Here is a 25,303-nt window from a genome sequence, read left to right on the forward strand (position 1 = left end):
AATATTCTCACAATCAGTGTTAAACAACGTCATACACACATGTAACATTCTGTAGCTATGCTGTACACTGGAGTGAGCTCATGGCATGATAAGCTTAATAGCAATGAATGATAGACATAATAATTCCTTCAAAGTATATCTACAAAATATTTACTAATGTTAAGAAAGCTTAAGACTCATAGATATTGCTGTTTCAAGAGCAAGTAAAGAGCAGATGGAGATGGATGTCTTTCTATAGTCTTTTTTTTCCCAGTTGAAATCCAAATTAATCCACACAGGAAGCAATGTAAAAAAACAGCTTATGAACAGGGAGTGATGTTTGTACAAAACAAGCTGTATAAAGGAATGAACAGCATCACTCAAGGCAGAACACCTACCTTTTTCCCTTTCTAAGTAATTGTTGCAGTGCTCAATAAAAGAGAAAGGAAATATTACCCTTTTGTCTTTTTGTTTCATACTATACTATCTGATTAAAAATGAACTGCAGTGACACCAGAGATGGTTTTCAACTTCAGGAAAACCCCTCACACTCATCTTTACATCAGTGGCATAGCAGGGGAACTGCGGGCAGTTTCAAACTTCCACGAGTGCTCATCTTGCACAAACTCTTTTGGTCCCAGAATACACCCTCCAGAGTCAAAAAGCTAACCACTGCATCTGCTTTCTGAAGAAGCTGGAGAGAGCTGGACTATGCACACCTATACTCATGACCTTCTAAGATGTGCAGCAGAGAGTATCCTAACTGTGTGATATGGAAACTGACTGTGGTGGACAGGAGAAATCTACAATGAGTAGTCTAAACTGCCCAACTTAACACCAGCAGCCATCAAGGACATACTATGTCTACAGAAAAATCCCATTAATATCTCGCTGCTCATGGACTGTTTGTCTCCATCCCATCAGGGAGGAGGCTACGTAGCATTCACACCAGGACCACCAGACTCATAAAACAGTAACTTTTCCCAAGCAGTAAGACTGATCAACACCTGCATCCACTAACCCACTCCACCACCCCGACCGCCGACACTACGCACACATCACCTGGCATGTTAATGTACAAACAATCACTCTCTGTATATAATAGTAAGATAGCATTTGTAGCAACACACACAAAATGCTGGTGGAACACAGCAGGCCAGGCAGCATCTATAGGGAGAAATACAGTCGACGTTTCGGGCCGAGACCCTTCGTCAGGATTGCATTTATATTTGCATTCATTGTGGGGTTTTTTTGTTTTTGTTGTGCTCTTTATGCTTATTGTGTGTTTTATATGCTGCATCAGATCCGGAATAACAATCATTTCATTCTCCTTTACATTCGTTACTGAAGAATGCCAATAAACAATCTTGAATCTGGAACAGAATGATATTCTTCTCTGTATTGTTGTGCTGAAGACACCAATCCCCTTAAACAACAGAACGACAATGATGTTGCAGAATAAATGAACTTAATGATAAATTTATAAAAGACCTGTTGTCATCTGGACTCATTTCTTTGTGCTCTTTTTAATATACGGAATAGATCTGGTGATTTGGTGATAGTGTTATTAAAAGGTCAGTTTGTGTGAGGGGGGAATCTCAAGAATTGACTTTGATGAGGAGAGTGCTGTCCTCATCTGAATTTATTTTTGTGACTCCCTATAAAATCATGAACAAATCAATTAGATATTAAATCTTTTCTTACTAGCCCTGCCAACAATAGTCTGACTAAAAACATATACAGTAGATTCCGGTTAATTGAGACGCATCGGGACCAGTTCCTTTTGGTCCAATTAGACAGCTGCCAATTAGCCAAAGTTTCATGGAAATAGTTAAAAAGATATTTAAAAAAAGACAAACTACCATTTAGCTGAGAACAAATTATATATTTAAATGAAATACAGAACAAATTAGAACACTACCAATACTACTGCATCACTATAAATCTGTGCATTAGTTCCTAATAGTTATCGATGGAGGAATTTATCCAGCGTATGTTGCCATGTTCTTTTGATTGACTGTAACTGAACAAATTCAGTGCGGACATCTAGTGTAGGTAATAGACTGCCATCATGCAATGCATTCGATGATTACATCCTCCAAATCTTCATTTTCATTGTAGTATTTAAGATGATTGTCAATACCTTCAAATTCTTCATAATTTCTTGCTAAGTAGTAAAATCATTTCATTATCACTCCTGGCCATTTCTGTCACCTACAAACCTGAATGCTTGAAACCACAGTGAGCAAAACTGTTCAGAATTGTCTTATTGCTCACTTCTTGCTAACTATCAGTGACAAAAATGACTGCATTTGAACACAAACACATGCAGCTGATGCTAGTTTAAAACTGTAATGTAACTGTAAAGGTGTAATGTCTAACTGTTAAACATGTGCACATAACTGATGGTAGTTAGAAGCTGTCTGGCAACAGACTCCTGGCCCAATTAAAAGGCATTGTGTCCCAAATAAATGAAGGGAGTCCCACCTATTTTCTTGATTAGTTTTTGTTCTTTAAGAGTTGTCTCAAATAAGTGCCAGCCCGATTAAGCGATGGCCCAATTAACCAGAACCCACTGTAGAGCAGTGTAGGTAAGAAAGCTTCTCAGTTATGTAACTGACACAGAATATTTATATCATCATCAGAAATTGTTTGACCATATTGGACAAACCATGTGTGATTTGCCAGCATGCCATTTTGGAACCAGAACTGCTGTTCTCCTCTGAATCCCACCACGAAGTCATGCTCCAGTCTGCTTCACAATCTGTCCACTGCTGTGTTTCAGATCAGTGTTGTTCTAATGTCAACTCTCCTCTGCTTTCATCCTATCATAATAATTCTGCCTCTTCATTAATATTAACATTAGAGCATCATTACAATTTTAAAAATGACCCATAAGCTTATTGCAAACTTAGCTTATTGCTGCATTAGGTAAAAACTTGCCCTTGACCACTTCAGCCCCTGATATAAAACATACCTAAATCATTGATCAAGTGTCAGGTTTGTGCAATAAGTGGGAATAAATCAAATTGTGGGTCAAAACCTACACACAGTTATCCACTTAATTGTCATTTGGTATTCCTCCTTTCACATTAATAAATGAGTATGTAAAGGGGGAAAGTAATTTATGAAAGTCTGTGATACTTATGAATGTGGTTTGAATAGTAATGTTAAATAGTTGAATAGGAATTACTTCACAATGTACTGTATTTTTGTGTCAGTGAGATCTTCCTTGTAATATTTAAGAGCTGTTATCTTCTTTTACACGGTGATACTTCAATCATCTCATTTTTGATTAATTAAAAGAAAAATAAAGCAACAACAAATTAAAACAACAACTGTGGATAGGATATGTATATAATATTTGTGGAACAGTCTCCAATTGGTGTTAGAGCGATTTTTGAGTTTAGCACATTTACATTGAACAAATGACTTTGGCCACCAGTCTTTCGGGTCGTGGATTTAATTTGAGTGCAACGCTGAACAATGGGGTCCAAAAAGCCGTGAATCCCAGACCAGACAATGCTGATTAAAATTCATTTGGATGTATGTGGTGTGTGTACGAATCAGGAGGTGTGAAGTTTGTGTGCACTTACAAAGAAAGCATTGTAGATACATTGTAAATATGGAATTGTCCTTTGAGGTTTAGCACATAAAATATCAAGCCCCACATTAGTCCAGCCAGACCTTCCGACTGAAAGCATCTCCATATAATCTCTGCTGTACCTTTTGTTGTCGAAAAAAGAAGCTGTTTCATACCTACCAGCACTTCTCTCCAGTGACTTCATTCACGCAACAACGTTTGGTGTCAGGAGTGGGTTACCTTTGTGTGGCCCATGGTGTGGCCAGTAAACTTAGCAGTCTAAGTGGGTGAGTATTTTTAACTTAAAATCAACACTCACACTTGGATCTGTTTGTGTCGGTGGTACATGGGAACTCGAGGTATCCTGTACACAGAGAGCTGAACCGTTATATATAAGAGTAGTGTGTGTCCGTACGTGTGTGTGTATGTAAGAGACAAAACTTTGTGTGTTAATTTGGTGAGACGGAGCCACCAATTGTGAAGGGTTGGGTTCAGGACACCAGTAGGGGTGGGGAGGGGGGGAATAGGCGTTCCAGGGCCACATTTTAGCATACGCATTCTGTGAGTGTGATGCAAAGCAATACAGCAGATATCATGAGTTCTGGTGCTCAACAGTGGCAGGTCGCAGAATACGTACTCTGCAGTTTTAAGTACGTGCTGTTTAACTGGTACCCGTCATTTATATTTTTCGTAGTGTGGGAATTAGTGTAGAGATATCTCAGGGAGAGGTTTTACCCAGATATATTTGTCGGATGGCACCTGTTGAGGTTGGGGAACGTCAAGTCGAGAACCCTGATGATCCGAGCCAGCCCGTGACTCTGATTACGACCATTCATAAGCCCTTCACTGCCAGGGAGAAAGAGAGCATTTTGTCTGAGTTGCCCTCACTTAAAGGTGCATATGCGAATTAGGAATTCTGGCAGAAGCTTGAGGAAATGGTCGAAATTCTCCGGATGCACCCTAAAGGTATAGATGTGTGGCAAAAGCCAAGAGCCCAAGCAATGTGCAGGACAATATGGCCCAGGGGGTGAAGGATGGTAAAGGGCACTTCTGGAAATGCCAGCAATGAAGAAAGCTATTGCTCTTTTGAAGGAGAAGTGAGGCAGCGACTGGTGGGGGAGGTGAGAGTAACTGGGGAACAATAATGGCAGTGATTCAGAGAGTTGAAGAGCCTGCCGTGGATTATGCGGAACGTAAATATCAAGCGTATGAGGAGTATTCCGGGTTGGAGAAGCCAGGGAGGGACGACCCAGTCTTCCTGAAATGAAGGACGGCCTGAGCTCAGCCCTCCTGGAAGTTTTAGATTTAGGGATAGCGGTGGAGTCGACCTACTCTGCGATTGTTTCATGGGCCAGTGAGATAGATCAAAGACAGTGCTAGAGAAATCGTAGAGTGGCTATAGTGGACGCAGAAGGTTTGGTTTGTGTGTCAGCAGCCAGGGCACGAAGCAAGGAACTGCTGGAATAGATGTGGGAGGGTAAAGGAGTTGGTATGCTACAGGTCCGGCCTGTTGGGACGTGGTTGGAGGCAGTGTCCAAAACAGAGGAAAGGAAGAGAGGTGAACGTCACAGCAGACACGCAATCTCTCACCCCATCAGTGCCTAGTCTGACCCATCTGACCGTCGTTCAGATTATAAATCTGGTGAAGGCGGCTTCGTGGTCAGAAAAAGATTGGTGGCCACCCCCAATGCCAGTGCTGGTGACCCGTGGATGTACACAACAGCACTGTTAGGGGGCCCGCAATGCGATATGTTAGTTGGCACAAGGGCATCGGTATCAATAACTGACCTACCCTTGCCAACAACCGGACAGGCTATTTATATTACGGGTGTAGGAGGGGAAACACTGAAAGCAGAAAGAAGTAAGTTGCAGATACTCGAAATCGGGGGAGTATGGCTTCCAGTGTATTTCTGGGTATGTCCAAATAATGAGGGTATTATTCTTGGATTAGACTTCCTAAGGGAAGCAGAGGCCATTATAGATTTAGGAAAGGGAGACATAATATGGACAGGTCAGGGGCCGTGAACATGTACAACCAATAGATAACATGGTATAGCCAGCATAGCAGTGCTGACAGCTGTTCAGGGTACAGTGAAGGAACTAAAACACCAGGAGATACTCAGAGAGACTGCGTCAGCTACTAACTCGCCTACACGGCCAGTAAAGAAGCCTGATAGATCTTACCAGTTAACGATGGACTATACCGCCCTTAATAAGACCTCGCCGAGACTGCATCCCATCGTGGCAGCAACCCTGTCTCCAGAACATAACTTTTTTTCTGCTGGATATCACTAATGGATCTTGGGGGCTCCCCTCAGCACCTGAGTCCCAAGACTCTGCCTTCACCCTGGGATTCCACAAGAGCCCAGCCGTTTTTCATAAGGTCATGGCGCAGACTTTGGGAAAGCTCAATCTAACGCCCTACCAGTCAACCATCTTACAATATGTAGATCATCTATTAATTGCTGCGGAAGGTGAAGCAGTCATTTAGGGGCGATAGCCAGTGTTTTAGAGATACTGCGAGATGCAGGGTTTAAAATTAGTCCTCACAAGGCTCAGATAGGAATGCAAACTGTACAGTGCACAGGCTACACCATTTCCCAGGGGAGGAAGGACGTGTCAGATGACAATCAGCTCCATGCCCTGCCCAGTAAATGTAGGGGGAGTGAGGAAGGTAATGGGTCCATTCATTTACTGCCGTAATTTCATAACAGAGCTCTCAGCACCAGTGGCCCTAATAGAAGCTCTGTGCTACAGTAAAGGCAGTCGAGCCAATATCTATACATACAGACAGCCGGGGTGCCTTCGGAGTGGTGCAGGAGTGACGAGGATGTGTAACTTCAACAGGGACAGGTATTCAGCACGGCACCCAATAGAACAACGGCTGGAAGCAGTGAGCCCGCCAGCAGAGGTGGCAGTAATTAAAGTAAAAGCTCACCAGAGAGGGGGGAGTAAGGAGCGGGAAGGAAGTGAGTGGGTAGGCATCAGTGAGAGGAAGCCAGCAGAGGGACAAGAGGCAATTGAAAATGGCAGAAGGGAAGGAGAAATGGAGGAGAAAAGGAGCAAAGGAAGGGTCTGATGGGAGCTGGACACACAGGGAGGTGTCGTGGTGGTTCCGCCAGGTATTAGACAGATATGACTGACGTTGTATCATGGGGTGATGCATCAGGGAAGGCAGAGCACGATCACAACCCTCCGGCAGGACTGGTGGTAGCCAGGGATGGGCAGGGATGTTGAGGGATTTTGCTGCCATTGTATCATTTGAGATAAGGGCATAAAGCTACAGTTGGCAAACCAGTCAAGGGTGAGGGGACCCTGGGAAAACATTCAGATGGACATCACGGGACCCCTGCCAAAAAGCAGGGTGAAAAGCCACTGTCCAGTAATTATGGATCACTTCTCCGGGCGGGTAGAGGTGTTACACGTCAGCGTGGACGAGGCGGGTGGATGACGTCATTATGACATATGCAGAGAGGTTCACTGGGACATTTGGCAGTTAAGGGACAACGGTCTGTGAGCTACCAGCGGGAGCTGAGTGGAGTTAGTTGAAGAGTTCGCTACAGCAGTGGGCGAGTTTAATACTTCTTGTCCAGAAGACTGTGATAATTAGTGGCACACAGTGCATATTGGATACGTGACTGTCACTTTGTATGATTACCGGAGTATTCTGTGGCGACCACTGGTGTTAAGGAATATTCCGTGACTGTCAACTTGTGATACCTTTATGTGGATTTTGGAATTTAGGCCTCACTTTGCTCCCCCTGCGTGACTCTGGCATTTAAGTGACGACCACTCGACATCTAGAATCTTCTGAGACTGTCACCTCGTTTTCCCAGCGTGGATTTCTGGAATCTTCTGGATTGCCATCCTAGGACTTTGTTTGAGAAGAACTGTTCCCAGACCTCCACAGGCTGTGAGCTAACATGCATAGCGCTGTTAATTTCTGTTTAATTGTCTGTAGTTTGGGTAGATACTGAAAGTATACTTGTTTAACATTAAAAGCTGAGTCTGTGGTCTGTTGCTGCTGGCCCAGTGAGGGACGGCACCACTGGCACCCCTGTATGGAGTCGAGTTCAGGAAATCCTCCCAGGGTGGGGAACCCCAGTCCAGGATCAGGGAGCACATCTCACAGGGAAAGTGATGAAGGAATGTGCCGACTGTCAGTGATTCCACAATGGTTCCACGTGCCCGACCACTCTCAGAGTTCAGGAATGGTAGAAAGGATGAACCCAACAATCAAGAACGCCTTAGCCAAAGCCATAATTGAGATGGGAAAGACATAGGTTGATGTATTACCAGGAATCCTCCTGAGATTGCGGGCAACCCCAAACTCAGCCCCCACGAGTTATTGATGGGGCAAGCAATGCAACTCCCCTATGGGGTAATTACGGGTTGTGGGGAGCCTGGGGCTTACAGGGATAGAACCACACAGTGCGTGAAAGACCTTTGTAACCAACTGAAAGTGTTGAAGGACCGAGCTGAACAACAGCAGCACACTGATGTTCAGTGAGAGCTGGAGGGAAAGGAGAGAGCCAGCCACACCAGACACGACCACATATCCGCAGGAAACGCGAAGGCAGAAGACAGACAGAGAAGGATTGCTCACGGCATCCGAAGGCCGTCTCCCCCAGCCTGAACGGGGAGTGAATGGGGGGGGGGGCCCTTTCAGCAGTCGACTGGACAGTTCGGTAGGGGGTGCCACCGGGGAGAGGTCCTTGTGGACACTCAAATAGAGACCCGCTGCGTATCTTCCTTCCTCCCTGTACGTCGATGGACTTACCTTGCTGGTGCCTGCGGAAAGAGAGAGTCGTAGCTACCAGAGAATGAAGGGGTGAAGACGAGGAATGTGCTTAAGCTGCAATCAGCCAGCAGGGGAAGAGCCAACAGGCATAGGAATGAAGATGCATTTCAAGAGACTGTTGTTCAAATTTCTGGAACCAACTTTCTGCTTAGCATTTTGTAGACAGTGATTGGGGATGTAGGGTAGATGTAGATGCACATAAAGTAATTGGGGGGAATTGGGTTCCCAATTTTGAGGCCTGGCATTCAGTGATCAACATGTGCAGGGACTGATGCTGTGGATTGAGGCCCGAGGATGACTTGTAAGTACAGAGGTCGAGGCCTGTGGGAAGAGTTGAGACTGAGAGTTTCTGCGAACCCACTGAAGAGCTCGAAGATGGTGTGTGCAGGCCCGGTTCCATGTCTGCTGGAGGCCTGGCCCGGTCTGAGTATATGGGTGGGTGGGGAGGTAGGAACGGGGCTTGTTTTTGCTGTTGTTTGTTGCTTGTTGTGTGCTGTGTTGTTCTGCTGTGCATCGTGGGCATGTTGTGTTGGCCCCGGAATGTGTGGCAACACTTGGGGCTGCCCCCACTACATCTTTAGGTTGTTTTGGTTGTCAACGCAAACACTGCATTTCACTATATGTTCCAAAGTTCAAAGTACATTTATTATCAAAGTATGTATAAATTATACAACCTTGAGATTTGTCTCCTTAGAGGCAGCCACAAAACAAAGACACCTCAAAAGGTCCCATTAAAAAAAGGACACTCAGATACCCACTGCACAGAGAAAGTAAAAAAACAAACTGTGCAAAGTAAGCAGATAGTTTTACAAAAGACACATCGTCTCTAATGTTCATTTCACTAGAACAAGATCAGGATTTTGTAAAGCTTATGACAAGGTTCAAATTTATTTTATCACGTGTAAGTCAAAAAATGTGTCATATTTATTAATAACCATCACACGTGAGGGTGCGCTGGGGACAGCCCGTAAGTGTTGCACACATTTTGGTGCCAACATAGCATGCCCACAATGACTGGCAGAATAAGATGGCACAGAACGAAACAGGTCACGTGTCAGAACAGCAACAGCAAAACAAGTCCCTTTCCTCGTGTCACATTGTGAAAATTTACTCTGCTATCAGGTTCTAAATGGCATTGATTACCCATCGGTAATTGTCCCTGAGAAGGCAGTGATAAGCAGCCTCAACGTTTCATTTTATTATCAAAGTATGTATGCAGAACACTACTCTGAGATTCGTCTTCCCAGATAGCCATAAAGTACAGATAAACCATGTAAGCCGTTGAGGCTCCCCTCCCACGTGAATAAGAAAAAGAAAAACTTACAAACCCCTATCCCCCTCCCCCCCGCAACCTCTCCCTCGCACAAAAACTAACAGATCGTCCGCCCGTACATGGCAGCTAAAACATCAAACCACTAAACACCTGAGTTCCTCCCACACACACAAAAAAAACCCCACAGTGACAATAATATCAAACACCCACCCCCTTCCTCACCCAGAAAAAGTAACGTATCATTCACCAAGCGATCAGCAACAAGAAAGAAAACACGGAAAAACTGAAGGAGACCAGTATAAACTACAGTCCACACCAATTATCACATATGTCTCGGAATTTAAAAAACATCCTTTCTCAGCTTCGAGGAGAACAACAGCTCGAACTCAGTCCTTCCGTGGGGCCTTCATCCTCCAAGAAGCGGCCTCCCGATCTCCAGCCTGAGGCGGCCTCCCGTGGGGAGTGACCTCCCGCCCGATGTGAGTCCAATCCATCCGGTTAAATGAGACTCACAGTGCTTTTGCATAGAAGAACGGGGGGCAATTTCTTGAAACCTATTGAATTTGGAAAGAGCTAGATAGAGTGGATGTGGAGAGATTGTTTCCTGTAGTGGGGGAGTATAGGGCCAGAGGGCACAGCCTCAGAATAGGAGGATGTTCCTTTAGAATGGAGATGAGGATGAATTTCTTTATCCAGAAGGTGGTGAATCTGTGGAATTCATTGCCACATACGGCTGTGGAGACCAAGCCACTGGGTATATTTAAAGCAGAAGTTGCTAAGTTCTTGATTGATAAGACCATGAATGGTTACAGGGAGAAGGCAGGAGAATGGGATTGACAGAGATAATAATTCATCCATAATGGAATGGCAGAGCACACTCGATTGGCTGATCAGCCTAATTCTCCTCCTATGTCTTACGGTCTTATGGTGACATACTTCCAGACCAGGATAGTCTTGGGGAACCTGCAGGTGACGGTGTTTCCATGAGCTTGTTGCTGTTGCTCCTCTCAGTGGTAGAGATCATATGTTTGAAAGGTGCTGTCAGAATAACCTGGGTAAGTAACTGCAGTACCTTTGTGGATGGTATATAGTGTGTACTGGTTGTGAAGAAAACTGATGTTTTCGGTGGTTGGTGAATGATATGTCAGAGTTTGGATGCTTTATTCTGAATGGTGTCTAATGTCTGTAGTCTACAAATTGTAAACCATGTAATTCCAGGCACTTTAGTCCCTCTTGCAAATATACATGATGTAGAATCAATGTTCCCTCTAATTTTTTTTACAGCCGTGCAGACCAACCATTGCTCTGAGCCTGAAAACTGCGCAGCATTTTAAATGTTTTTCTTTGTAATATATATGCTATGAGTATTTAGAATAAAAATGGAAAGATCTCATACTTCTGATTTTATTTGTTAATTGAAGGCTATAATGAAATACAGTACAGCGAAAAAAAAATCTTTCCGGTTTTGAAAACTTTTTCTCTTCCACCTTTATTTGAGCTGTGCAGCAAGATGTGCGCAGGAGCAATTCAGTTACTGCTCGGCTTCGCACCCGTGCAGCTCAGAAGGAACGATGCATGGATTGTCCGCTGCATTATCTCCCGACCTCTTGGAGTGGCTTCTCCATCACTGCCAACGTTCCTCCAGGCTTCTGTTCTTAACCCACCCAGCTTGGTCCATCCCCTGTTTAACCATCTCATGGTTATGGAGTTTACAGTGTACTCCGTGACTTCTCCTCTCTTCACAATCGAGCTTATGATGTTGCTGCATCCCTTTTATGCAGAAAGTTAAATATTTCTGCACTACAGCAGTCAGCTTTGATTCTGAGATTTTGCCTCACAAAAGCAACTGCTCTAGTGTACTCTCTGGCTTCCCGACTGGTAGCTCCCATACCACCCAGGTGTTCTGCACCAAATCCATTGCCCACCTAATGGGTGTACATGCACCCACTGGCCACCCACCTTTTTGTAACTGGCGGCTCTCTTGACAAACCACTCAACCTGTCTGGTAGCTGGTCCCTTACACAAAACACAGAGGTCACACACACAGGGGGCAGGAATGGGTGATTAATGTACCAGGTTTTCAAAGTTTTAGAAAAGATAGAGGTAAAAGGGGGAGGCAGGACTTGCACAACTATTCAAGGACAGCATCACTGCTGCACTCAGGGGAGACATAATGGAGGGGTCAGACACTGAGTCCATTTGGGTGGAACTCAGGAATAGGAAGGGTGCATTCACACTGAAGGGACTGTACTACAGACCCCCTAATACTTTGAGGAGCAGATATGTAATCAGATTGAGGAAATGTGTTAAAATAGCAAGGTTGTTGCCATGGGGATTTCTACTTCCCTAAAATCAACTTGGATCTTCTTAGTGCAAGTGGTTGAGATGGGACAGAATTTGTTAACTGTATTCGGGAAGGTTTCTTAAGTCAATTATGCGGAAGGTCCAATGAGAGGAGGGTCCTGAGAAATGAGCCTGGCCAGTTGATTGACCTTTCAGTGTGTGAGTAGTTAGGGTACAGTGACCACAACTCCCTAACTTTCAGGATAGCCATAGATAAGGACAGGTATGGTTCTTGTGGGAGAGTTTTAAATTGGATTTGGGCAAATTATGGGGGGCATTAGGCTTTTTTTTCTGGCCAGTCCACATTAGATATGTGGAGGGTGTTTGAAGATCAATTGCACAGAGTACAGGAAAGGTATGTTCCTGTCAGAAGGAAGGATGGGGATGGAAAGATAAGAGAACCTTGGATGTCCAGAGGGGTGATGAATTTAGTCAAAAAGTAAAAGGAAAAATATATAAAGCTTTGAAAGTATGGATCAAACGAAGCACACGAGGAGTATAAAGAAGCCGGAAAAGAACTAAAAAAGGGAAGTTGGAAATCAAGGAGGGGCCATCTAAAAACTTGGCAAGCAGGATTAAGGTGAACCCAAGGCATTTTATACATACATCAAGAGCAAGAGGATAATTAGGGAGACTGTGGGACCACTCAAGAATAAAGAGGGGAACATTTGTTTGGATGCAGAGAATGTGAGTGAGGTACTTAGTGGGTACTTTGCTTCAGTATTTACCAAGGAAAAGAATGCAGAGGACCAGGAGATCAGTGCTGAGTGCATAAATATGTTAGGGTGTTTATAGTTCAAGGAGTAGGAAGTGTTGGGCCTCCTAATGAGTGGATAAAACCCCAGGGCCTGATGCGATTTATCCCAGTTATTGAAGGAGGCAAGAGATGAAATTGCTGGGCCCTTGACCAATAGCTTTGTGTCTCCTCTAGCCACAGGCAAGGCCTCGGAGGACCGGTGGGTGGCTAATGTTGTCCCTCAATTTAAGAAGGGAAGAGGGGAAGATCCTGGGAGCTATAGACCGGAGAGTTTCATGTCTGTTGTAGGGAAACTACTGGAGAAAATTCTTAGGGATGGGATATTTGAGTATTTGGAAACCCATGGCCTAATTAGGAAACGGTAACATGGATTTGTGCCCGGCAGGTTGTGCCTTACGAACTTGATTGAGCTTTTTGACAAAGTGACAAGAGAAATTGATGAGGGTAGGGCAATGGAGATTTTCTATGTGGATTTTAGTATGGAGTTTGACAAAGACTCTTATGGGAGGCCAATCCAGAAGGTTAAGATGCATGGGGACTGCAGCAAATTGGCTGGTTGGATTCAGAACTGGCCTGTGCATAGAAGACAGAGGCTAGTGGTCGAAGGGACTTATTTGAGCTGGAGGTCTGTAATTAGTGGAGTTCAGTAGGGATCTGTGCTGGGTTCTCTGCTATCTGTAATGTATATAAGTGATTTGGATGACAATGTAGATGGGTGGATTAGTAAATTTGCAGACAACACCAAGATTGGTGGAGTAGTGAATAGTGTAGGAGACTGGCAAAGAATACAACATGATATAGATCAGTTGCAGATATGGGCTGAGAAATGGCAGATGGAGGAACTTAACCCAGGAAATGTGAGCTGTTGCACCTCAGTAAGGGAAACTTAAGGAGACAGTACAATATTAAGGATGAGATCCTTAACAGTGATGCTGAGCAGAGGGATCTTGGGATCCAAGTTTGTAGCTCGTTGAAAGTAGCTGTGGCGGTCTCTAAGGTAGTTTAGAAGGCTTATGGAATACTTGCTTTTCTTTGTTGAGGCATTGAGTTCAAAAGTCAGGAGGTTATGTTGCAACTTTATAAAACTCTGGTTAAGCTACACCTGGAATACTGTGTACAGTTCTGGTCACCCCACTATAGGAAGAATGTTGAAGCTTTGGAGAGGGTGCAGAAGAGGTTTACCAGGATGCTGCCTAGTTTAGGAGGCATGTGGCTCGATAACCTTCTATTTTCTCTGAAGCGCCAGAGGCTGAGGGAAGATCTGATACAGGTTTATAAGATTATGAGAGGCATAGATAGGGTATCTGTTTCCCAGGGTTGATAGACACATGGATGTGAGGAAGATAGAAGGATATGGACATGGTGTAGGTAGGAGGGATTAGTGTTTGGGTGGTTTTGAGCTGGACTGGAAAACTTTTCTGTAGTGTTCTACACACACACACACACACACACACACACACACACACACACACACACACACACACACACACACACACACACACACACACACACACACACACACACACACACACACACACACACACACACACACACACACACACACACACACCACTTTTATATTTACCACTTCAGCTTTCCACCGTGCCCTTTGATACTTTGCAATCCTTTTGCACTGACCTAAATACCAAGGTTGTGGTCCTCTTGGAGGTAGATTGATCTTGCAGTAGGTTAAGAGGTCTGCACAACATCGTGGGCTGAAGGGCCTGTACTGTGCTGTACTATACTGTGTTTTACCTTGTTATAAGTATTATGTTGTTCTACTTTGCATTTTAAATAATTGTAGAATGCTTTTCCTTTTGACCTTGTACATTGTCCACATTGGAATGAATAATGATGACAGAACACTCCACAGTAAGGTTGTCAGCACTATTATGAGCTTCAACTTGCATTACCTTTCAATTGTTACCTTACAATTCATGGCCACTTCTTTTCTGTGCAAGGCCATGAATCAAACCATAAGAATCAGTGAAGATCTGTGACAGTTGTATAACACAACATCATGACAATGTGTATTCATCCTTGCCATGCTTCCTTTTAGTAAACTCAATTCCCTCGTAGGAGCGACTTGTGAAAAGTCTGCTGTAGTTGCAAGGTCACGAGTGAATCACGAATAACAAAGTGAATTCAACAACTTTGTTTAACAGTGCTTAATGAACCTGTAACTGCACCCAGTCTTAAATCATTTCTGTGTTTCTCATTCAACCACTTTTCCCGTCCATGAGTTGATTTCTATTTCTATGACGAAGAGCCTTTTGTCTTATTCAGCTTATTCACTATTTAGAAGTAGTGTTCAGAATCTGCTTTTTCTATTGCACTTACCATGTTATGTATCTTTGTATTACCTCCATAATTATCCCTCGGGTGTTGTTCCATAGCAGTGTTCAGAATTGTTATTCTGCACTCAAATGATGTTATACTATCTATAGGACAATTGAAACCATGTCGCTGGTTAGACTTTGGATTGGTGTTTTAGCATTTGAACAAGCATAAGAAATGAGCTAAAATTCCCTTAAATTTGTTCTCAAAAAGCAGTTAACATTCAGATTATCTGGGTGTTAAATCAGTCAATTAGCCAAGAGGGCTAATGGTAATTTATCCAAGAAGTCTGATACAAGTAATTCATTCTTTTCCAGGAACAGAAGGCAAACCTTCACAAACCAAGTGTATCCTGTCTCGTACTCATACACATCTGTATGATACTCTTTCTTAAATTAAACAAGTGGCTTGGGCACTCTTGATTTGAAAATTGTTATTGTACCAAAGTCAAGGTCAAAGACAAAGCAAATTTATTATCGAAGTATGTATATGTCACCGTATACTACCTTGAGATTCATTTTCTTGCTGCCATTTACAGGATAATTAAGGAATACAATAGAATTTATGAAAAACTGTACATAAACTAAGACTGACCAATGTGCAAAAAGAAAACAAATTGTGCAAATAAAAACTAAATCATACTGAGAATATGAGTTGTGGAGACCTTGGAATAAGTCTGAATGTTGTGGAATCTGTTCAGAGTTGAGATGATTGAAGTTATCCATGCTGGTTCAGATGCTTGATGTTTGAGGGGTAAAACTGTTCCTGAACCTGGTGATGTGGGACCTAAGTCTCCTTTACCTTCTTCCTGATGGAAGTAGCAAGAAAAGAGCATGGTCTGGATGATGGGGGTCTAACAGATCTGTATAATGATTCCTCAGTGTTAACACTTCAGAGATCTGTCCTGAGAAAACACGACAGCACCTCTATTTCCCTAGATGCAGCACGACATCTAAAACTTTGACAAACTTCTATAGATGTGCAGTGGAGAGTATATTGACTGACTGCATCACGGCCTGGTATGAAAACACCAATGCTCTTGAACAGAAAATCCTCCAAAAAGTAGGATCCTCGGTAAAGCCCTTCCATCATTGAGGACATTTACATGAAACACTGTTGCAGGAAAGTAGCATCCATCATCTGGGACCCCCACCACCTAGGACATTCTCTTGCTGCTCTCATCAGGAAAAAGGTACAAGAGCCTCAGGACTCACACCACCAGGTCCAGGAACAGTTATTACCCCTCAACCATCAGGCCCTTGAACCTAAGGGGATAACTTCACTCAGCTTCACTTGTCCCAGCACTTAAATGTTCCCACAACCTATGGACTCACTTTCAAGCACTCTTCATCTCATGTTCTCGATACTTACACAGTGCATTAAGGAAGAATAAGATAAAACAATAACAGAATGCAGAAAAAAGTGTAACAGCTACAGAGAAACAATAAGGTGCAGGTAGACAGTAAGGTGGAAGATCATAATGAGGTAGATTGTGCGGCTAAGAGTCATCTATCATACTAGGGAACCATTCAATGGTTTTATAACAGTGGTGTAGAGGATGTATTTGAGCCTTGTGGTCAGTGCTTTCAGGCTTTTGTATCTTCTGCCTGATAGGAGAGGGTAGAGGAAGAGTTGAGATTTTTGATTATGTTGGCTGTTTTACTGAGGCAGTGGGAAATACAGAGTCTATAGAGGGGAGGCTGGTTTCATGTGATTAGCATGTGTGGGTTAGATATATTTATGGAAATTATTGTGTTAGGCTCAGGCCAAGATAGGATGCCTTTCTCCAGAAATAAAGAAAAAATTAACTTAGGACCCTGATTTTAATTCCTGGCTGATTTTGAGTTTGTGAGTGACAGAGCAAGTTGGAAAAGTAATTATGCCTGAACTTACTGAATGTCCAAGACTTTACATCCTACCAGTTGGCTTTCCATCTGGAGTTGGGAGGAAGTGTTGCAATTTCATGAGACTTTGAAACAATTAACTCATCAGAATATCCTGGGCATCTTGTATTTGGGGCAGCGTGGTAAAGGCAGCCTAAATTTAGTTCAAAAGCTGGACCAATGTTCTTGTTTCTTCTGACACGAAAATAGAAAGAAAAGCCGGATGGTGCATATTTGAATTTAAAAACATGTAATGAATGCATAGTAAATTAAAAGGGGATGGGATTAAACAGAGAATTGTTTCAGATAGCTAACAAATGCACAGAGCTGATTTTTTTTCATGGTTCCACAGTACCTTGATATAGCATACATACTTACTTACTGCCTGTTATGCCACTGACGTTTAGAGCAGCAATGAAGGTCCTCCATCTCTGGTGGTGTTCAGGGCTTCCTTCATCACGTCAGCAGCTTCTTACTAGTTTAACTATTGTCAGCAATGCGAGTCCTGGGTGAAGGCTCAGGAACACCGTTACACTCAGATGGAGAAGGGTTCTTCATTGCTGTTTCCGTAACAATTTTGTTTGACCTGTCAGGTTTGTTAGCCCTGAACCGAACCTTTCCCAAACCTGGAAGACTGGTGGACCACTCTTAGCCTGACCTCTGCCCTTTGACCTGTTTGGCATGGGTCAAGGAGCCAAAGCATAAATCCCTCGCTTCAGCCAACATAGCTCACTGACTCGTTGAGGCATGCAAGCCTCCAAGTGACAACAAGGTTATGGTCCTCTTGGAAGTATATATAGCATATTTTAACCAGCTGTGTATCAGAATCAGGTTTATTGTCAATCACATGTGAAATTTGTTGTTTTGTGACACAGTACAGTTTGTTCGTTCATTATGTGCCATGCTGAATGATGTAGACGATCATGGTCTTTCCATGACCATGATTGCTCCTGGCAAATTTTTCAACAGAAGTGGTTCTTCCGGGCAATGTCTTTACAAGATGCGGTGACCCCAACCATTCTCAATACTCTTCAGAGATTGTTTGCCTGGTGTCAGCGGTCACACAACCAGGATTTGTGATATGCTCGTGTAATTATCTGCCACCTGCTCCCATGGCTTCACGTGACCCTGACCGGGAGGCTAGGCAAGCGATACACCTTGCAAAACGGTGTCCTGCAGGCTAGTGGAGGGAGGGAGTACTTTACACCTCCCTTGGTAGAGATGAGTCTCCACCCTGCCACCCGATGCAGTACACTGCAATACATAACAACTACCACAAGTTACAATGAGAAATATATAAAAGAATAAAAAATGCAAAAAGGGCGCAAGAGAATGAGATAATGTTCATAGTTTCATGGGTGATTTAGAAATTTGACGTGGAGGGGAAGGTATGTGAAGGTATGGACCATTCTAGCTTGTATTGATCTATATATAGAACTGTCTAGATTGTATTATTGTGTAAATAAGTGCATGCTCATTATCTGTTATATTTAAGCCTCGCCCCTATTAACCACATAATAAGGTATTCCAGCTTGCATTATGCTGAATAAAATATCCAGTAACCTGTAAGATCTAGTATATCGTGCAAGTCAATTCAAATAGTCCAAACCCATGTGTACTATCACCAAACATAACACACACTAGCTATTAGCCCCAAAGGATCAGTCTAATCTATGTTATAAAACAATAAAATCACAAAATATAGAAGCAGAATTAGGCCATTTGGTTCATCAAATCTGCTCCACCATTTCATCATGGCCGATTTATTATCCCTCTCAACCCCATTCTCCTGTCTTCTCCCCATAAGCTTTGATACCTTAACTAATCAAGAATCTTTATCAACCTCTGCTTTAAATATAGCCAATGACGGCTTCCACAGGCGTCTGTGGCAATGAATCCCACAGATTCACCATCCTCAGGCTACAGAAGTTCCTTCTCGTCTCTGTTCTAAATGGATGTCCCTGTATTCTGAGGCTGTACCCTCTGGTCCTAGACTCCCCAATATCGGAAACAAACTCTCCTCAGCCAGTCTATCTAGACATTTCAGTATTCAAAAAGTTTCAATGAGATCCCCCTCATATTTTTCTAAAACCCTACTGAGTACAGGCCCAGAGCCATCGAAACACTCTTCATACATTGACCCTTTCATTCCGTGTATTGTTCTCACGAACCTCCGGACCCTCTGCAGCACAATATCATTGTATGAGGTACACCAAGCAGTAAATAATACTGTAACTTGTGTTATAGACATTGAACAGTCTTCCCTGTGTTTTCTGAGATACCAATCCACATTATCTAATTACTACAGATTCAATTCAACAATATATGTCTCAATGGAATAATGAAAACAACTCTCCAATCTATTTGTATTTCAGTGTTTGTCAAAAACAAATCTACTTTGTGTCTAAGTATAAAAGAAGTATTTTCTTTTCCTTTATTAAGTACTCTTCAAACTTTTTTCCCGTAAACAGGATGAAGGGCATTTTTAACTTGCCACATACACTAAAACAATCAAGGAGAAATATAGAGCTGATGGTTTCTATACCAACAGTTACATCTTCAGTTTAATATGAAAGAAAGGAGCTTGAAAATTTATTGTGATTAGTTTTGGGGCCCATATCTAAGAAAGGATGTGCTGGCATTGGAGCAGGTCTAGACATAGTTTAGATCAGTGATCCTGGGAATCAAAGGTTTGACGTATGAGGAGCGTTGGATGGGTCTGGGTCAGTACTCGCTAGAGTTTAGGAGAATGGGGGGGAGGAATCTCATTGAAACCTATCAGATATTGAAAGACCTAGATGGAGTGGATGTGGAGAGGATGCCTCCTTTCTTGGACCAGAGGGCACAGCTTCAGTAGTATTCCAGATTCCAAGGGACATCTGACAAAGGCCGTGATGGAGGAGTGGTGATAGATAGGCTCTGTAGGGAGTCCATTCCAGAAAGTTGCCTGCTGCACTGGAGACCTCCAGAGCCTCCTGTGTGCACTGAGCCATCGGGGTGTGGTGGAGGACAGAGAGGGAGAGTTAGGCGATGGTGCTGGAGCGAGGGGCCAGTGGAGCTTACCAGAAAGAAGCCCCCTCGTGTCTACCTGGTGGTGCAGTTTCCTGGATGCAGTGGGCATTTGATGGGTAGGTGATCAGTGACTCTGAAGTAAGTGCACAAGTTACTTCTCCACTGACACTCTTTGGTGGTGGAGAGTGTTTTTAAGGGAGCTCTCCCTAACTGCTTAGATTCACGAGGCATTGATGATGAAGGTCCTGCAAACGGAAATGGATCTGCCTGATGATCTGCGGGGTCGTTCCATAAGATAATTGTCAGTTCAGAGGGCCAGAATGATGAGGCTTTTGAGATCAGTGGGCATCACCCGTGTAGGTAGTTCAAGAGGCTGAAATGGCAATAGGGCAGCAGCATTTCTGCACTCCGCTGTGAGGGTCCTGAATTCCACAGTGTAAAGCAGCACTGAGTGTGAGCTTGATGCAGACAAAGTATCCAATCCACTGCTCCCTTCCACTTCCTGGATGGCCGAAAACCTGACACGTCAGCGACGTTTATTGCACCTGGTGGATTTATCGTCCCAGTTAATGACGGCTAAGGTCACAGCTCGTCCAGACAGGAAAGAGATGAAAAGCCAATCTTGGCTCGTAAGATGAACTGGGACAAGAAGTGGCAGCATCGGATTGGGGATCTTTCAAAGCTTGCAGACCCTGGAACCCTGGGCTCTGAGGGAGGAGGTTGACTGGGGCAAGGTTGCTGTATCGAGATGGAGAGTCGTTTGAGAGTGGCAGGTAGATGGTCAATGGTCTCCTGGTGCTCTGGATCATGAGCCCATGTTGACAGACGATTTCCTTTAGGCGAGCATACTCTGCTGGGTCAACCAGTGTTTCACTCATCCTGTCAGAAAATGTAAAGGATGCTTGACCCAAACACAGAGCAGTGGGATCTATTTAGCGGTGACTGGTAATTTTAATAATAGACTGCAAATTAGCAAGCCATGAGGGGCCACAAAACAAGAGAGAACAGATACTAAACACAACAAGCCAACAGGGTAACTGAAGGTGAGGAACAACTGGTTGAGGCTGGCTGGTTCGTATGAGTTAACAAGGATTGTGGGTGACAGCTGGGTTTAAATAGGCTGCAGGTAATGAATTGGAAATGAGTTGTAGGTAATTCCTGTTAGTGGGTGGAGGCGGGGAGGTGCCTGTCTCTGCAGGCCTGAAAGATGTTTCCTATAGCGGAGGAGTCTAGGACCAGAAGGCTCAGTCTCAGAATACAAGGACGCCCCTTTAGAACAGAGATAAGGAGGAATTTCTTTAGCTAGTGGGTGATGAATTAGTGGAATTCATTGTCATAGATGGCTATGGAGGCCAAGACATTGGGCATATTTAAAGTGGAAGTTGATAGATTTTTGGTTAGTAAGGACATCAAAGGTTATGGAGAGAAAGGAAGAGAATGGCGTTGAGAGGGATATCAGCCATAATCAAATATTGGAGTAGAATCAATGGATTGAATGGCCTAATTCTGCTTCCATTTTTATTAGATTTCTTATTCCATTTTAAACTGTGTGTAAGATTTGGATGAACCATTGTAATTGGTGAAAGAAGCAGACCACTTGTGTATCAATGGATTCAGTCTGGAGTTGAGTAGATAGATAGATACTGTAGATACTTTATTGATCCCAAAAGAAATTACAGGGTCACAGTAGCATTACAAGTGCACAGAAATACAAATATTAGAAGAGAAGTAAGAAAGAATTAAAAATTAAGAGACTATTGTGTCAAAAGCATTAACTGCTGTTACTACATAAAACTTTTCACTCTTGTTTCATATATCTGACAAATATGCAATGTTTTTTTATTTTCTAAAGGATCACCGGTTTAATGATGAAATCGACAAGCTGGCAGGTTATAAGACGAAATCCATTCTGTGCATGCCGATTCAGAATTGTGACGGAGAGATCATTGGAGTGGCACAAGCCATCAACAAAAATCCCGCTGGAGTTCCCTTCACCGAAGACGATGAAAAGGTAAGTGCCTCACACCAGTGTTGGCATTCCTCATTGGTAGTACCTTGTTATCAGTGGTACATTTTGTAGCTTCAACAAGTCGGTATCTGTCTCGGGTTCGCTTTTAAAATGCTTCATCACCACTGTTATGTTTTGTAACCTCAAAACATTAAACCAATTCAGACGAAAACAAGACAATTGAGAGATGTGGGTCTTAGTTTCTGTTTTTACTTTAAGTGAGGCATACACGTATCACGTGCTCGTTTGTGTATATTTAACCCCTTGTGAATTATTTAAATGAGACTAGTTAATCAAACAATATATTTACAATACTTCAGAACTATTAAATGCACAACAATAAGTTATATTATTTTACAGAAGTATCCAAAATATTAACACATGCAGGTATATCTTAATTCGTATCTAGTTTAGCATATTGTTTGTTGTATAGTTTATTTGGATACCAGTATCCTTTGATTTATATAATCTAATGGGTAGCACTGTAGCTTAGCATCTAGTGTAATGATTCCAAATGCCAGCGATCGAGGTTCAGTTCCCATTTCTGTCTGTAAGGAGACTGTATGTTCTACCCATGACCGTGTGGGTTTCCTCCCACAATCCAAAGATGTATATGTTAGTAATGCTTAGAAAGTTGTGGGCATGCCACGTTGGGAGCATGTTGGCACTTGTGGGCTGCCACCAGTACATCCTCACCTTGTGTTGGTCATTGACACAATTGATGCATTTCACTGTAGGTTTACTGAACTTGTGACAAATAAAGCTGATCCTTATCTTTCATCCTTTGATTTGTAGAATATAACTTTAAGGAAAACATATGGGTTGATGTATTTTATGTGATACACCATTTTGAATTGCTTTACCTGGAGTTTAATGATATTATATTATTTTTATAGAAACTTTTATGGTAGTGTTTTGAGTTACAGGGCTCCTGGATTATGTATGACCAGACTAATGCATCTGACTTTACACAAATTCTCCCAAGCATTTTTAAAACCTTTTTTTCAAGCCAGTGATACCACTAATAAAACATTTCATGCTGTTCGTTTATAATTGTATGGAGTACATATTCCATCAGTTTAATTATGGATACCTTTAGGGTGATTTTGTTTTAATGAAATGAAAGAATGATAGCAAGTGTTTGTAGAGTGATATGACATGAGTTACTATAGAAACTGGAAGTTTCAGACAATGAGAAATTTGTTTGCAGTCAACTCTCAGGAACAGAACTCTTGTGTAGGGACTTGTGTAGAACTCTTGTCAGGGAGCAACTGTGTCATAAACACAAGAGATTCTGCAAGTGCTGGAAATCCAAAGCAATGCACACAAAATGCTGGAGGAACTCAGCAGACTGGGCAGCATCTATGGAAACGAATAAACAGTCAATGGTTTGGGCCGAGACCCTTCATCAGGACTGGAATGGAAAGGGAAAGATGCCAGAATAAAAAGGCAGGGAGAGGGGAAGGAGGGTAACTAGAAGGTGATAGGCGAAGTCATGTGGGTGGGAAAGATAAAGGGCTGGAGGAGAAGGGATCTGATAAGAGAAAGGGAAGGAGGAGGGGACTCAGGGGGAGGTGATAGACTGGTGAGATGAGTCAAGAGGCCAGAGTTGGGAGTAGAAGAAGAGGGGAAGGAGAGGGAATTTTTGTGACCTCGAATGTTAGTCCAACAAGCTTTTGTGGGGCAATTGCTTCATTTACATAATTAGTGTGGCTAGTGGCTAGTTCCACTTGTAGATCATCCATAAAGAGCAACAATACTGACAGAGTGTGCTCCTTCACGTAATGGATACCAACCTCCCTCTCCTCAGAAAAACAATGTCAATCGGAACAGAATTAGGTCATTTGGCCCATTGATGTGCTCTGCCATTAAATCATGCCTTATTTATTATCCCTCTCAATCCCATGATGAATTCCACTGAATCACCACCCTCTGCCTAAAGAAATTTCTCCTCAAGGGTTGTCCTTTTATTCTGGGGCTGTGCCCTCTGGTCCTAGATCCCCCACTTTTGGAAACATCCCCTCCATGTCCACTCTATCTAGGCTCTTCAATATATGATAGGTTGCTGCCATCAAACACTCCTCATATGTAATCCTTTCATTCTTAGGATTATTCTCCTGAACCTCCTCTGGACACTTACCAATGTCAGTGCATCCCTTCTCAGATAAGGAGCCCAAAACTGCTCACCATCATCCATAGACAGCCTGACCAATGCCTCGTAAAACCTTAGCATTGCATTCTTGCTTTTATTTTCAAGTCTAAGTGCAACAGCTCTACTTTGAAGGGAATTTTACTCAAGTTGCAATTGCCGTGTGTGCCTCAGTGAATTTATGATGCAGCTGCACAAAGTTATGGGAAGGTTGCACCTTTAAAAAATATTCTCGATAAATTACAAACATGAGAAGGTCTGCAGATGCTGAAAACCCGCGTGTCGAAAGCAACACATTCAAAATGCAGGAGGAACACAGCAGGTCAAGCAGCATCTGTGGAAAGAGTAAACAGTTGACATTTCGGGCTGACACACTTCTTCAGGGCTAAGAAGGAAGGGGGAAGATGCCTGAAATAAAAACGGAGGGGGGGGGGGAGGAGAAGAGGCCAGCCAGAAGGTGATAGGTGAAGCCAAGTGGGTGGGAAAGGTCAAGGGCAGGAGGAGAAAGATTCTGAGAGGAGAGTGGACAGTAGGAGAAAAGGGAAGGAGGATGTGACCCAGGAGGAAGTAATAGTCAGGTTAGAAGAAGAGAAGGATAAGAGTGGGGAATAGAGGAAGGGGAATTTGTTTTCCAGAAGGAGATATTGATATTCATGCAATCAGGTTGGGTGCCACCCAGATGGGATATAAGGTGTTGCTCCTCCACCCTGAAGGTGGCCTCATCTTGGCACAAGAGGATGCCATGGATTGACATGTCGGAACGGGAATGGAAATTGGAATTAAAATGTTTGGCCACTGGGAGGTCCCACTTGTGGTGGAAGGTGCGGAGGTGCTCGGTGAAGTAGTTCCCCAATTTATGATGGGTTTCACTAACATAGAGGAGGCCACATCGGAAGCATCGGACACAATCGACGGCCCCAGCAGATTCGCAGTGATGTGTTGCCTCACCTGGCAGGACTGCTTGGGGCCCTGAACGGAGGTGAGGAAAGGATCTGTACGGACAGGTGTAGCTCTTAGGCTGCTTGCCTGGAGGGACAAATGGACAAGGGAATCATGGAGGGAGCAATCCCTGTGGAAAGCAGAGGGAGCATGGGAGGTAAAGATATGTTTAGTGTTGGGATCCCGTTGGAGATAGTATAAACTTGTGCATACCTTTTGTATGAAGGGTTTCTGCATGC

At 43.2% G+C, this 25,303-nt stretch overlaps 1 protein-coding gene across 3 annotated transcripts in view; it reads left to right on the forward strand.

The window, feature by feature from the left end:
- Positions 1–25,303, forward strand: part of pde11al (phosphodiesterase 11a, like) — a 256,526-nt gene that overhangs the window by 31,606 nt on the left and 199,617 nt on the right. For all 3 annotated transcript variants that reach the window (XM_073024412.1, XM_073024414.1, XM_073024415.1), the window contains exon 2: positions 21,821–21,979. In XM_073024412.1, coding sequence (XP_072880513.1) covers positions 21,821–21,979 — 159 coding nt within the window. The remainder of the gene's footprint in view (positions 1–21,820; positions 21,980–25,303) is intronic.

The sequence above is a fragment of the Hemitrygon akajei genome, chromosome 20 (genome assembly GCF_048418815.1).
Source record: "Hemitrygon akajei chromosome 20, sHemAka1.3, whole genome shotgun sequence".
Lineage (NCBI taxonomy): Eukaryota > Metazoa > Chordata > Chondrichthyes > Myliobatiformes > Dasyatidae > Hemitrygon > Hemitrygon akajei.